Below are 15543 nucleotides of genomic sequence, written 5' to 3'. Positions count from 1 at the left end.
TGTAAGACTAGAAAACTCAATTAACCTTTGGCGTCAAATGTTTATAACAATATTAAACCCACAAACTTCCGCAATTGAATAGCTGAAGCACAACTTCGAAAATGTCAATGCACGTTTCGCATGAAAACTTTGAGAACTTTATGCCCAAAAGTTTCGAAATTGAAATTCATGCACTCCGTAGATTCCGCGGCCTCCGCAAAATGCCGCGGCGAGCCCGTTCGCCATCAAAACGCCCTTGAAACTTTTTGCTCGGATGGGGCTGATTCCGTTATGTGACTCCCGGTGCATGAGCGCTGCCGCGAAATCCAGCCCGAGTTCGCAATGTTCGCGGTGAAATGTTTTTTCGAGCGTGAAAACGACATTCTAGACAAAATCCAGAATGATTTCCGGTACCGGGGGTTGCTTTGGTCGACGTTGCATGGACAACACGAAAAAATTTCGGGGGGGGGGGGGGGGCTGAAGCCCCATAAGCACCCCCCCCCTAGCTACGCCCCTGGTGGCTAGTGATATAACTCCGGCGTAGTTTGTGGAGTTCGTGCGGCGGTTGAATTGGCGGTTCCGCCCTAGGAGTGTCTTCTGAATGCTGGTGGCCTCGCGAAGAAACTCGTAGGCAGTCTTCAAAGGAAATTGCAATATTCCGGCGAAAAGTTCCTCGTTCACAACACGCCTGAGCAGGCGGACTTCCTTCTCCTCAGAAATTTCCGGGTCGTCGTGGCGGAATAGACGGCTCACCTCCTCCGTGAACTTCGCGATGGTCTCATTAGGCAGCTGCACTCGGGTTTCTGTAGAGCTAGGACTCGTTCTCGGAGCACGACGTTTAAGACTGTCTGCAGGAATCCGCTTTGGGACAGGTCCCACGTCCTTAAGGCGGCTTCTCGGTTCTCGAACCACATCCTGGCGGCGTCTTACAATGCGAAAAAGACATGTTTGAGTTTGTCGTCGTTGTTCCAGATGTTCAATGTAGCTACCCTCCCATGCGTCTAAAGCCAGCTCGCCTAGTTCTCGAATGTTGAAAGGCGGAACGTCGCAGGCTCCCTGCGCTGCTGCACCACGATGGGGGACGCTGGGGCTGCCATTGGGGTTGACTTGGCGACGATCTTTCTGATGGTCTCAGGCAAAAGTCCGTGCTCCGGGAGCAATCCTTGCAGCCTGTGGCCAGCTAGCGGGTTCTTGGCGACGTTGGTGTTCTTTCGCGCGTTCGGGCTTGGGTCACAGCTTTGTGGGGGCGTCCACTACATGAACGTAAAGCACCTCCACCAGATGTCACGTGGTAGTGACAGTAAAAACATAGTAGCAATACTGTGAAAGACGAAACTAACTTTGATTTTGCGAACCTGTGCCTACAAGAACAGACTACACCTAAAGCACAACGATAGCGGTGACCACAGTGCGCGATCGTCGAAATCTGATCTACCGGTCAAGCGCGTCGGCTTTTATGCACGAACCATCGAACGTTCCAGAGTAATCGCTGGTGCCCGCGTGTCTTCCAGAAATTTCCGCTACATGCAGGCACGTCCCACGCTGAGCGATAACATTTATCAGACGGTGAAAAGCGCTCACGCAATAAAGATAAAAAGATAAACAAGTCTACGTGTTATATATAGAAAGAGAGCAAGAAACAAATACCGCAGAAACCGTTCCTTTCCATTCTGCGACCCATTAAAATCTCCCAACATTTCCCAGAACACTGACGAAGAAACACCCGAGACCTCACGCCTTCGTTAAAAATCACTCACTGCATGCAATAAAGCGCATCCTCACCGAAGCACGCGTATCGGTGCGCAATGATGTCCTGCCTGTGGTTCGTCTCCGGCAGGCGCATAGAATAATTAGTCTGAAGACGAACTGCACCTCCGGTGCCGGCCCTTCGAACAAGAGCCCGTGCGCCGGGTTACACGATCCTCCAGGCTCAGAAATGGCTTCCTTGCCACCGAGACATGCCCATCGACAACCTAATGATGCCTTGCACGTGGTCCGTTTTAGGCAGGACGAGAGATGGTAGCGGTTTGAGCTTACGTTCGGGAGTCTGGGCTAAACAGTTCCCAACGCTACCCCTTCCCAGCGTAGTCAGACCGTCGCTGCGGAAAATTACGATGCGCGAGTATGAGGACGTGAGTTCTGTGCGGTCGAAGAGCCCCTCCCGAACCGCTAACGAAGCCCCCATCGCTGGGCCGTCTGCGTCACCAGGCGTTTGGTGCATTGCGACACCACGTACCCGAGCACATGAGGGTTTGACCGTCTCTCGTGCAGCCGTGTGCGGGGTAGCAGTGTCTGGGGAAAGGGGGATCCTTGGCGTTGAGCTGATGCTCTTTGTTTGGACCTTTGTTTGGACCGTAGCTACCGAAACTAAGCGAATTCTATATGGCCAAGACGTCGTTCCACCCTCTTTCAAATCATCCTCTTTCCAAAAGAGGGCGCAACGAAGAAACTTTCCAGCTGTTCAGCCAGCGCAAAGAAACCTTCCCCCGTTTCCATGTGGTACACCGTCAAGATCCCGAAAAGACAGAACTATTTCACTTTTCACTGTAGCTACATGTCTTACCGACATACTAGGTGCTAGCTACAAAGTGACGAAAATGAGCAGTGGAGATCTTCTTGAGGTCCACGACATTCAACAGCATGGCAAACTCTCAAATCTCTTAGCATTCCGTAATGTGGCAATCACTGCTACCGCCATGGATCACTGAACGCATGTCAAGGAGTTCTCTGATGAAGATATCTTGAGCCTGAGCGAGAAAGAGCTCCTGGAGGGCTGCAAAGAGCACAACGTGAATCAAGTGCAAAGAATAAAAATCAAGCGGGACAACCAGGATATTCCAGCTAAACATCTCGTCCTCACCTTTGCGTCGAGCGTGCTAGCGGAAACCCTAGAAACAAGATGTACCAAAATTCGTGCCAGACCTGACATCCCAATTCCCCGAAGATGATTTGTCAGAGATATGGCCATGATTCGCAAAGCTGCCGAGGCCGATTGACCTGTGCAAAATGTGGCGAACACGAATCCGAGAACGGCAGTGGCACACTCCGCTGTTCCAATTGTGACGGTGGACATGTAGCATACTCTCAAACTCGCCCCATATGTAAAGAAAAATAGATAAATACAATGGAAATCAAGGAGAATATCGCATTTCAAGAAGTGCGGAAACTTGTTTCCTTTTTCCATACCACAGTGTATGCTGATGCGGCTTGCAAGGGGGCAACGTCGCAGCAGACACCGGCATCGGCCCGGCCCACAAAGAGTGTGGTTGCGACCGTGCCACCAGCCCCTTTGGTGACAGCAGCCATCTCTGCTGCGCCGTCCCTGAAGTAGGACCCATCGACCTGTGAGTTGGTGGTCTCCAAGGCCATGCCTTTCGAGGCAAGGCCTAACTTGAAAGCTTCCGCTCGTGCAAGCATAAGTCCAGCGGCTCCCAGGAGTCTATGGACACAACCCCGATCCATACGGCGCATCCAGCGCCACGGGAGCGGCGTGAATCTCGCGACAGCTCAAAGAAAGGCAAAATCCGAATCACGGAGCCTGAAAAAGGCTTCGTAAGCCAACTTGCCAACTGGACTCATCTTGACACACAACATAAAAACACAAACAATATGGCTACACATAATACACTGGAATGTAAGAGGTCTTATCCACAACTTGGATGACATTAAAGAACTCTTACACAAATAAATCCAAAGATGATGTGTGTTCAGGAGACACATCTTGAATCTTCACAAACAAGCTTTCTTCGTCAGTACGCCATCTATGCTAAAGAACGCAAAAATGCGAACGCCTCGTCTGGTGCTGTAGCAAGTTGTCGACAAGTCTGTAGCTTCTCACCATATCGGCCTTCAGACGCCCCTTGTGGCACTGTCAGTCTGGGCAATTCTTTATAATAAGTTGGTCACTATATGTTTCATATACACATCACGAAATTATCGTATCGGGAAAAGTGATTTTTATAACCTATTTGATCAGCTTCCGGACCTCTATATACTCGTTGGCGATTTTAATGCCCACAACACCATGTGGGGAGACTTGCGATGCGACGCGAGGTCATTTTGTTGAAAATTTTATTGTAAGCTCCGGTGCGTGCCTCTTAAACAAGGAGCCAAGGTATAATATTCATCATAATTCATATCCATCAATATACCTGTCGATTGCCTGTGCTTCAATTGTTCCTTACTTTCAATGGCATGTAACTGAAAATCCATATGGAAGTAACCACTTCCCTGTCATTTTAAATTTAATATGTCAACACGAATGCCCTCCACATACCCCCAGGTGGAAACTAACCTCCGCCGAATGGAATAGTTTTAAGGAATCCACTTGCTAATCCCATCTTATCACCGATTTTAGCATATATGAAGCAGTAGCGTATTTTACTTGTTTTATACTCGACGCAGCATAAAAATTTATTCCACAAATACAAGGACGGTTATGTAAAAGACGGGTCTCCTGGTGGAATGAGCAGCACAGACTGGCACGACAGAAACAAAAGAAAGCGTGGGGTTTGCTGCGTCGCTTCCCGACTACAGAAAACCTCATAGAATTTAATGTGGTAAAATCACTAGGAAGGCGCACGCGCATACAGGCAAGGAGGGCTAGCTGGTAGAGGTTTCTCTCGGGCATCACATCCTGCACCGAAGAGTCTAAAGTATGGAATGGCGTAAGAAAGGTAAAGGTGCAGCAAATCCACCCACTGCCCTCAGTTGACGACCAAGGGATTACCTTGGAAGACAAGGCGAACACTATAGAGCTCTATACATTACACAAAATCGTTCCTGGAATATAAACAAGTAGCTGAACTTAAGTCACTGGACCGTGAATGACGTCCGAATAAACCATACAACCGTCTTTTTAATATTTCCGAGCTTAAAGCTGCCTTGAGCACGTGTAGAAGCTCTGCACCGGGAGCTGATAGAATAATGTATGATATGATGAAAAACTTACACAACGAAACGCAGAGGGCACTTCTGGCACTTGTCAACTCTATCTGAGCTGCCGTATACCTCCCATCCACATGGAAGGAAGCTATTGTTGTTCCCGTCTTGAAGCTGGGTAAGGACCCTTCCTTGTCAGCAAGTTATCGCCCTATAGCTCTTACACGTTGCCTGTGTAGGCTTTTCGAAAAAATTATTCATCGACGACTCATACATTTCCCTGGACTCAACAATATGGTTGATGCCTTTCAGTGTGGCTTCAGAAAAGGGTGGTCCATAACTTATCATCTTCTGCACGCTGAACGAAATATCCGTGATGCATTTGTACATAAACAGTTTTTCTTATCGATATTCCTCCATACGGTGAAGGCGTATGACACAACGTGGCGCTATGGGATCTTGAGGGACTTGTCGGGAATGGGCATCCGTGGAAATATGTTAAACATACTAGAAAGCTATTTGTCCAGCTATACCTTCCGCGTGAAAATCGTCAACGTATTGTAGCGACCTTTTATACAAGAAACGGGTGTACCCCAAGGACCCATGCTTATCTGCACGCTCTTTATCGTGAAGATGAACACGTGTCGGGCTTCATTACCGCCAGCCAATTTATGGTACGTCTATATAGACGACATTGAAATAGGTTTCAAATTGTGCATGCTTGCAGTCTGTGGCAGGAAAGTACAACAGGGCTTGAACAAAGTGTCCAAATGGCCCAACAAAAACGGATTTAAAGTGAAGCCTAACAAACGTTCTTGTGTTCTTTTCACAAGAAAGGGCTCATTGCAGATCGCACCTTCGAAATGTGCGGGCAATAAATAGTTGTGAATAATGATCACAAGTACTTAGGCATTATACTTAGCTCTAAACTAAGTTTTATCCCACACATAAGATATCTCAAGGTAAAATGTTTGAAAAGAATGAACTTACTAAACATTTTATCCCACATGACATGGGGCAGCGACAGGATGTGTTTAATGAATCTTTACCAGAGCCTCATTCGATCACGATTGGACTATGGTCCATGATAGCGTATAAGCGCGAATGAACGAGGACGTAGAAAGAAACAGATACACAGAGACAGCGCTTGGGGAGTGCCGTGATCTATCATTCTGCCGCCCCGAGCGTGCTAAAGATGCTAGATCCCCTCCACCATCAGGTATCTGACTGGCCACTAGTGTTTTCAGAACAAGTACCATCGAAAGTTTATACCTAGAATCAAATGAGTGCCACTCCATCTGCAGAGAGCATACATCAGCCTAACATATTTGCTTAAACTTCATTCTGATCGTCAACATCCGTGTTCTAATACTGTTAACAATATGACATATGTGACACTCGTTCGTAATTGTTCCTCTGTAACACAACTTTTCTCACTGCCTGTGAGGGAGCTTAGCGTTGAAATGGACGTCCCACTCCTCGAACATCGCTTAATGCCTCCAGCTAGGCTGCTACTGCCTTGGGAGTGGCAGCTGATAGAATGTGAAATACCCTTTCTACAAGTTACAAAGCACGCTCCAGAGATCGAAATCCGAACGCATTTCCTAGAACTCCAGTGCAAGCACCCCTACCTGGAGTTCTCCACATACGCATCGAAGTCACATGCCGAGGTGTCCGATGCAGCCGTCGGTCCATCCTTCTCGGAATCCGGTGTACTGCATCCGGAAACAAGTATCGTTACGGCTGACTCCCATGCTCTATTGTCAGTTGTAAAGCATATAAAGAAATCAAAATACCCAAAAAGCTATTATATATACAGACTCCCTAAGCGTCGTGAAGGCCTTGATGTCACTCTGTAAGCAGAAGAATCCCGTACTTAATGAGCTCTATTCCGTCTTGTGTAAAGCATACATATCTTACAAGCATGTCATTATATGCTAGGTGCCTGGCCATAGGGGCATCGAGGCTAATGTTCTGGCGGACTATATGGCCACGTCAATTGCATCGCAACCTGTTAATCCTACCACTGCTGCCCTTGTCAGAGATCTGACACCTTTCCCACGAAAGAAACTGTGAAACCACTAGCAACGCATGTGGGATGCGCAAACGAATAAGCTGCACATGATAAAGCCACAGTTAAATTTCTGGCTCTCTGCAAGAAAATCACGCCTAACAGATGTCCTATTATGTCGTCTCAGAGTAGGACACACGTTTGGCACCCATAATTTTCTGCTCACGCTGACCATCCTCCACATCCTCCTGGAGCGTCGTGAAGCCGAATGTGAGACAGAGACATTTTCCCCTAGCATACAGGCAGCACATCCTTCTTCATCATATCATGTTTTTTGATCCAGAACCGTTTTTCAATACTAATAGAGTCCAATGTTTTCTGAAAGATGTCTTGCACGTTATTAGCCCCATACATTCGTAGCACTTCCTCTCTACAGAGGATACCACTGCGATTGTAGTATTGTGTAACACATGCCTCGAGGCCCATCTGTTTCAAGGGCCATGGTGAGGCAATGGTGCTCTAGCCAAGTTTCTCATCTGATATATTTTGTATACCGTATCATTCTTTAGCAAAGCATGGTATACGTCATAGTAGACGTCATCAGTCATCGCCATTATCTTATTAGACGTATATTTTACGCACTTTACAGCGACTTTTTCAAGGCCCTTTGAAAGCCACGTCACATCAACTTCATAGAACTCATCACTCCACTTCGAAGCCACTAACACTGGCATGGTGCTCTTTGGCCGTAACTAGCCCTTGCGCCAACAAACTTTGCTTGCTGGTTTTGCTTGCTGTAAGGCTGTAAAACCGTGACCTTTCATAATTCTGGGGCGAAATTAGTCTTCAGGTCTCGCTGCCGTTTGTCAGCATGCTTTACAATTTCTATGTGGATTGGTTGTCAACATGGAGGTATAAACAATAACCCATCACCAAAAAGGCAGTGATGCCAACGCACATTGAGAATATATTTTCTTCCGGAGAACGAAACTCAGCGTTGCAGAGCGCCTCTCAGCACCTCACAAATTGTGTATCTGGTGCGTTGAAGTCCATAAGAAACTGACTTTTTAAAGAAAAATACACGGACGTCGCACCATGCTGTTTCTATCCTAAACTGCCTCTCCGTAAATTGCAGGAACATCGTGGCCACGGTAAACCTCTGCTGCCCGCTCGACCTTCGCCAGATCGCTTTGCGGGCTCGCAACGCCGAGTACAACCCGCGCAGGTTCGCCGCCGTGATTATGCGCATACGGGAGCCCCGCACCACGGCGCTGCTGTTCCGATCCGGGAAAATTGTCTGCACCGGGGCGAGAAGGTGATGCACTATCCGTTTTTATGCATCCACCGTTCCTGCGTTGTGGTTGTGGCATATTACACGAATCAAGTGCTAGATCGTCGTCTTCTTTCTTAGGTTTGTTGCATTGCTGTATTTTCTCTACCTGATACTTCGACGAGAAACTGCCAATACGTCTCCGGCCATAAAGTTCCACAACCGCCCGAATACCGTTCGACATGCTTTTACCTATTCTAAAACATCTGTTTCGATAGCACCATTCCGTTAGCATTCCTGACCAATTTTACTTGGTCTGCGACACTTTAAAATTCCTGATTATACTTGGCATCAAATCAGAAGCGTTGGTTCGTTCGCACGCGCGCGCGTGCGTGTGTGCATGTATGAAAGTATGTATGAAAGTATGCACGCAACTATATATGCATGTATGCGCATTCATGGACGCTATACCTAAAGCTATTCCAAATTGTTCTATTCCAATTATGCAATCAGCCTTCCACAATTGGTCAAAAACTTTTTTGAACCAACCCCACTTCTCGTGCCTGTCATGCGACGTCACGAAAACCGCTATAGCTCCTGTTGGATCTGGAGGACAATCCAAATCGCTGTCCCCCAGATTTTGGACCTTGCCGTTGAGTGCGGGAGTTGGCCGAAGTTGAGGAGGACTTTGAGATGAAAGCTGCAGGTTTATTTACATTATTTAAAGTAAAGATTAAAAAAATTAAGTGATAAAGTCCTTGCTGGCTGGCAGCAACTCGGACGCTGCGGCCCGTGGCAAGAAGCTCGAAAAAGATGAATGAAGGAATGCTCTTTTGCTGCTCCCGGTCTCTGGCTTTTAACCCCTTCGGTGTAGGTGTATCGAGGTCACGACCTGTTCGGCCAATCGTCTAGTCCGCTCAGGTATCTTCATTTTCGGCCAATCGTAGACGCCCGTGCGAGTGCAAGTCACACTCGGCTCAGAGGGTCGCTCCCTTGACTCCACTTGTCCGATAGATTACTTGTCTGTGGTATTGCCTTCCTGGTCTGCAACTGCCATCACAAAGGTGGATGGGGGGGTTGCTCCCAGGGTTTCACGGTGCATTGCAGTCGTCGTTGCCTCATGGCTTGCAAGCGCCCAGCGGGGGCAGGCGAATTGTTCTCGAGCGACCTTTTAGAGCCGCAAAGCCTCTTTCCTCGGGACCCAGGTTACCTGGAACCGTGCCAGGCTCCCGTCAAGCAGTGGGACAATAGCTCCACATAAAGGCGCACGAGATGGGGGACGCCAACTTGTTTGGACGTGCTGTGCATCAGGAACGTGGTAGATGTGCTTCTTAGGTGTGACGCGATTCGATGTAGTCTGGTGAATTCGAAGGAGGCTCGGGAAAAGGTCCCGTATCTAACACTTCCAATCTGACATGACGTGTACACACTGATTGTGCATGATACGACCGAACAAAAGAGAAATAATTATTTTTGATTCGACGCCTCTTCGCATTAACCCTCTGCTATTCTCAAAACGTTTCAGGCCACACCCATTTCACCTGTCTGTCACTCGTCGCCACAAAGCCGCGAAAACTCACTGCGTAAATTGACGTGAACGCGTTAAAGATGCATTAATAGCCGAACAAAATTGCAGTTTTTTTTCCGAATAGCCGGAGACTGCTCCGTTACGAAAGGAATAGAAGATGCTGCCGCCGATCGCTCAGGCACCGGCTACTCGCACCTGCTGGAGAGCATGGGTTTATTTGCGTATTACTAAACTTTTTGTGCAGCCGTACATCATTATCGAGTCCTTGCGGCACGTGCACGACATTGGTCTGCCAACTATTCTTTACTGAGGATCCGTTTTAGCGGCATCTTTGACTCACCGTTGCACGCCCCCGCGATTTTAGACAAGCCACCGCATGCTAAGTAAGGAAAAGTGGGCCAGTCCGCCTTTTGCGACGCCGAACTGCGCATGCGCAGCGCCCTAGCGGCTGAGGACCGAAGCAATTTGGCAGGCGCACGGCCGGGCTTGGCTCTCTCCTCCAAGTGAGGGGACTAAGGCCGTGGACGGCGCTGCACTTGTCAGTGGAATAGGCCGCCAGCCATAGAGTTTCTAAATAAATACCCTAGAGGGAAATGTGGCGCTAGTGTCTACGGGGGTTCTCATGAGCGTTGCCTCAACCTACATGGGAATGATGGGAAGTACAGGCTTCGGATTGACTTCGGTCTTTAGACTAGTGGCGTTTGCTTCTGGCGCAGTAAACAAAGCTATACTCAAATATTTTCGCGTAAAATCTAATTCTATTTCTGCAGTATGTTATATAATGTACAATACGCTACATAAACTTCGTATGGCTTTGAGATGGAAGCATGGTTTACTATGGTTTGTCACCAGGACACACCAGGGTATGCATACTTGTGCGATTCTGTTCCCAACTTAACGCCAAAAAATAATTATTTTTTCATTTTTGCAACAGCAAAACAACCGTGCATGTACTATATATAAAAATACTCATCAAGTATTTCTGGAAATAGAAATGTTGTATTGTGACAAAGCGTTGCGCGCTTGAGCGGAATGCTACAGGTGTTGTCTGCTACGACGCCTGCTCGCTGCAAACGCGAAACGCGAGACTTTTCTCGCAGACGACAGGCACTTGCGAACTCTCTCTCTCTTTCGAAAGGTTGCGTCGGCTGTCACGATTGCTGAACGTCTTCAAGTACTTTTAAGCACATCTGCTACAGTGCTAGCTAGGACGCTAGTGGCCTCCTACGAGTATGCTTCATCATATTTTATATTGGCGTGTCGCTTCCGAAACATTACAGCGTGGCTTTGCGGGTACCCATTGCGCGACACTAGACTACAGCTAGGAAGCAGCTATCTTTCCTACCACAAGTACGTTTGTGTTCTCAAAGTCCTAAAACACGCATTTCAATGAGCACATAAACGAGCACATAATGACGCCCTCAATAAAATTTGATTGTCAAGCCACTAGAAGTACAACTGTATATGTCTTGTATAAGTAGTGCCTTCTTTGTCCTATTCTGAAGCTTCATAAAGCACGTAACGCTACAGTGCCAACCTAACACTTAACAAACCAAGGTCCAAACGCTCAAAAAGTGTTCTTTCAACGTTTACGATGCCGCCGCTTTCTCGTCACGGCTTCGACGCCACACCGCGACACAAGCATCGTCCCAGTCGCTGGCCCAGCGCGCTATCGCCACTCCGAGCAACATAACAAAGGCAGATAGCTTTGCGTTGCACTGTCCCACTGCAGGTTATAGCAACTGCGCTTAGAGCGAAACCAAAACTGCCAAAAAAATACTTGTAGACTAGTTCGCCAGTCAATAGAATGCCAATCCGAAGCCTGTACTTCCCATCATTCCCATGATGGTTGAACGATCGCAGCGCCAGATTTGCCTCTAGGTATACTAATGTGAAACTCTATGGCGCCAGCCGTTTCTCTTAGACTTACAGACCGGCCCATATTCATGTCTTGCCCTTCTACACGGTTCATCCCGACGTATATCGCGACGACGCCTGCCCGTCCAGCGGACAGACCTCCACTCTATAGCACACATGCTCCGGGAGTGCGGGTCGAGATACCCCAAGTTCGGCAAGGAAGAGTGGGTCTCGCGTTTGCGTGGCCCCCCTCTAGACAAGTAAATCCTGGCTCTCCGGCGTGCCCTGGACCGGGCCGGTGGGCTAGACCTGCCAGTCCCGACATCATGTATCCAGCGTTTCTGGACACGAGGGTTTAGTTCGCGTGAGTGCCATCAGGTGGCGTAGTCACCTTAAACTTTTCACTTCCCGCGGTGACGCGTAATGACGTCAGCAAAAATAGAATTAAATGCTATCTCTGCGCATTGAACTTCGCCACAATGCTTGTCTCGCCGGCGTTATCAGTGTTCTTGATCTAGCGTAGCCGCTCGTCGCCTGGAAATGACTTGTCATCCTGAGAGCGTTTAGTGGCGACGAGCGATGATTGATTGTGGGCTTTTGATACGGTTGTTTTTTTCTTTTCCTTTTAGAGCGCAGCTCTTTGGCGTCCGTTCCTGGGTTTCGCGTCGTCGTCGGCGTTGTCGTCGGCCTCGTAACCAGCTCCGCCCCCCTTTCATCCCCCCAGCGCTAGCAGCGACCGACTGATACCGCTGGATGCCGCTGACGCCGCTAGAGAGTCAAGATAACGTGACTGCATAGAACACCGTCGCCGCCATGCAGAAAGAGGAGGAAAGGGTCCCCCCCCCCCTGTTCTTGTGCGGCGGATAGGGTGCTCTTCAGTTGCCGACGCGCCGGTTATTTCACGTAGGCCCCGGCACGTCGACGAATACGTGACCACCTTCCCACGGCTAGACCTGGTTCTTAGCGCTGCGGAAGCGAGGGTATCATATTGTTTGTGTCGGCATCGGCGGCGTTGTCCCTGAAACCAACTGCGCAGCTGGGGTTGACTCACTATCGGCGTCAGCGGCATCAGTCAGTCGCTGCTATCTCTTCCCTCCTCCCTTTATCGTGTTGTCCGCTTGCTGCGCGCGCTTCTGCCCCCATCGTTTGCCGCTGGGTGTACACGCCGCCCCCCTCCCCCCTCTTCCTGCGAGTCTCCGGTTGTCAAAGCGCCGGCTCGAACTTAATTCCTTTCTTCGCTCCTCCTCCAATGCAACCCCTGTGCGGTGGCAATCAGAGAGCCAGATCGGTGGGACGTCGTGCACTTCCTGGAACTCGCATTAACCGTCCATCGATCCACACCGATGTTAGTAGTGGGGGACTTTAATGTTGACATAAAGACAAACAGCAATTTCCTAACACTTATGCGGGAGAACATCCCGTTCCTCTCGCTCGTAACGCGTCCCACGGCTGTGACAACCTCGCGAGGCACTTGTATAGATCTCGTCTTTGAGAATCAAGCATTGGTGTACCAAGTCGAACATATATCAGTCTATTTCTCCGACCACAAAGCTTCCTTCATGACTGTCAAGAACTGTTAGTGGAGTCTTTGTTAAAGGAATACGTGTGAAAAATAAACAAAAAAATTCTGTGATAGCGCATACATGTGTTGCTCGATTTCTTTGCCTCAATCTATCGAAAAGGTGAAACAGCTTATTTGCTGCGCTCAAATTTCGCATTAGGAAGTAACGTAATCGTCGGTAATTTTTTTATCTTTTCGATGCTACGGAGTAAACAAGCTACGCTAACCGTCAGAAGCACTCCGTGGCAGCCTTTTTTCAGTCGGCACACATTGTTAACGTCCGAACATCCCACAGCGTCTACGAGACACGCCGTCGTGCACGGCTTTTGAGTTATCGGTTTCGTTAAGGTGCCCCCAATTATCTCGCTAGTGGCTTTGCTATCCGCCCTTATGGGTTACCGCAGCAGCTGCAAATCTAGATGTGCTTAAGTATTAAGACACACATGGATATCTTGGTTGTGCACCTTGACGCAAAAGTCACGACACAAGAATTGAGCAAACTGTCAAAGCGCAAATTGGCCAAAACTGCTGGCAATATTACGTCACATTTACGGCCACCAGGCCAGGTACACCCTTGTGTATGACATATGCAGTACTTGCAGTTAGTTTCCAAAGTATTCTCCAATGACGGTTATCCACGCGCGTGAAGGAAGACCGCTATTTAATATTATTGTGCAGTAATATATGCGGGATTTGTATGTCCTCCATATTGTCTACCACGTTGCCGTACCAACTTTATAATATAGCCTCAATGTAGACTAGCATGTTTGTGTTCCTTGTTGCCATTGTCGTGCACAAGCTCCACTGAGTAGTCAGGCATCCTCTAATTAAATGCTGTCAATGGTTGCCTGATTACGCCCGCCATGGTGATGAAAATAAGCATAACATCAATTTTCTCACTAATAAACTCCGAATGTAACGCTGACGTCATCCTGATCAACATCAACAAGCGCCGTAGTGCTGGATCTCACGATGCCCCTATTCGCAAGCTTATGGGGGGGGGGGGGGGGGGGGCGATGTGCCCTTGTACCGTAGAAACGTCCTTCGGACGTCTCTGAAGTGCTCGTTGTGCTAGTGGCAGGCCACCATGGCGAGTCGTGCAAGTATGACCACGCTGATTAATTCGGGTTGGCATATACTATTTTGTGCGTCATACTTTGCCACATTCATTTTTCAGACTATGCTAGAGCTCGAAAAGGCCAGCCAACTCAGTTGGTCCCTTTCGTCTGTTCCGCAAAGTGTGTCTATCGCTGTGGTTACCAAATATGCCCAGCGGTATGCTACCACTCAAGCCTTACTGTCAACCTGAGCAACTGAAGTCGTATGCTTTCTTCAACACGTCGTGGACGTTCAATATGGCTTCTCTCAAGCACTTTTCGCGGACTTCGCTCACCACCTCCTCTCCAGTATCATCTCTTACACTACTCGTTCCTGCTAGACACAACACAAACACGCAACGACCTAATGAAGTATCAATTGCACGGTAGTTGACATGCTCTCAATCTACATTTCCGCTGAGCACCGGGATTAGAGCGTGGTCCTGTCTTTGGAAACATTATCGGTCTACACCCTCGCTCAACAACACCGCTTGTTACTCCAAACTTTTTTTGTCGACAGGAGCATACTGTATTTTATCTGAATATACTTTCAGTTTTAAGTGTGACCTTGCACACTTACTTATTCTGTTACGTTGACGGTGACCGCTGTCGTCAGGCTGCCGCCTCATTCTGAGCTTCGGCGTCATCAGAGAGCACAGAAAGCTGCCTTCACAAACAAACCACCGGGATTGAGCCCATGTATTCGCAGCATTCTGCATTTGGAAGCTGAGTACCACCTTCCTCCACAGAACCGAAAAAAAAAATTGAAGATTGCTTGAGCCGCTAGGTAACACATCACCAACTTTGGCAGGCTACTCTCATCAGAGCACATGGGGACTTGCGGCTGCGTGCAGATCATCGCCATAACTTTATTGTAAATTTTCTTTCACTGAGTGTTTCCGGTTAAAACTGAAACTTTGTACAAAAATGAGCTATACCGTTCTATTAAGGCCTAAGCCTTTAGCGGCTCATGAGTGTCCGGGCGCAGTCTGTGGTAATTGCAGGAAAGCGGTGATCATCGGCAAGGGGAGCAAGGAGAGGATTAGCCATGCCAGTAGCGCTGTGCGAGTGGGCGTGGGAGAGCGCGGTCATGCGCGTGGGGGTGCGCGCACATCGGCCACAAACTTTGCAGCCATGGGTGCTATTCTCGACATGCATGGCGGCTGCACGGCCGCCATTATCCGCCATGTTGACTCTCTGATTGGCTTTGGCAAGCTCACGTGCCTTGAAATTTGTGCCGGGAAACAGAAGTTTTGCGAAATGTCATTTTGCGTTTTCATCAAGATGACGAAACGTGACGTGGAGCTGCAAATTTTATGGACTAATACATTTTTTTATCCTTGGCAGATATATTGTGAT

General features: G+C 48.4%; 1 protein-coding gene across 2 annotated transcripts in view; it reads left to right on the top strand.

Moving 5' to 3' along the window:
* Window positions 1-15543, top strand: part of LOC126518601 (TATA-box-binding protein-like) — a 197656-nt gene that overhangs the window by 55514 nt on the left and 126599 nt on the right. For both annotated transcript variants that reach the window (XM_050168379.3, XM_055064963.1), the window contains exon 3: window positions 8007-8186. In XM_050168379.3, coding sequence (XP_050024336.1) covers window positions 8007-8186 — 180 coding nt within the window. The remainder of the gene's footprint in view (window positions 1-8006; window positions 8187-15543) is intronic.

This window comes from Dermacentor andersoni, chromosome 1 (assembly GCF_023375885.2).
Source record: "Dermacentor andersoni chromosome 1, qqDerAnde1_hic_scaffold, whole genome shotgun sequence".
Lineage (NCBI taxonomy): Eukaryota > Metazoa > Arthropoda > Arachnida > Ixodida > Ixodidae > Dermacentor > Dermacentor andersoni.
This window is presented reverse-complemented; position numbering and strand designations above follow the sequence as displayed.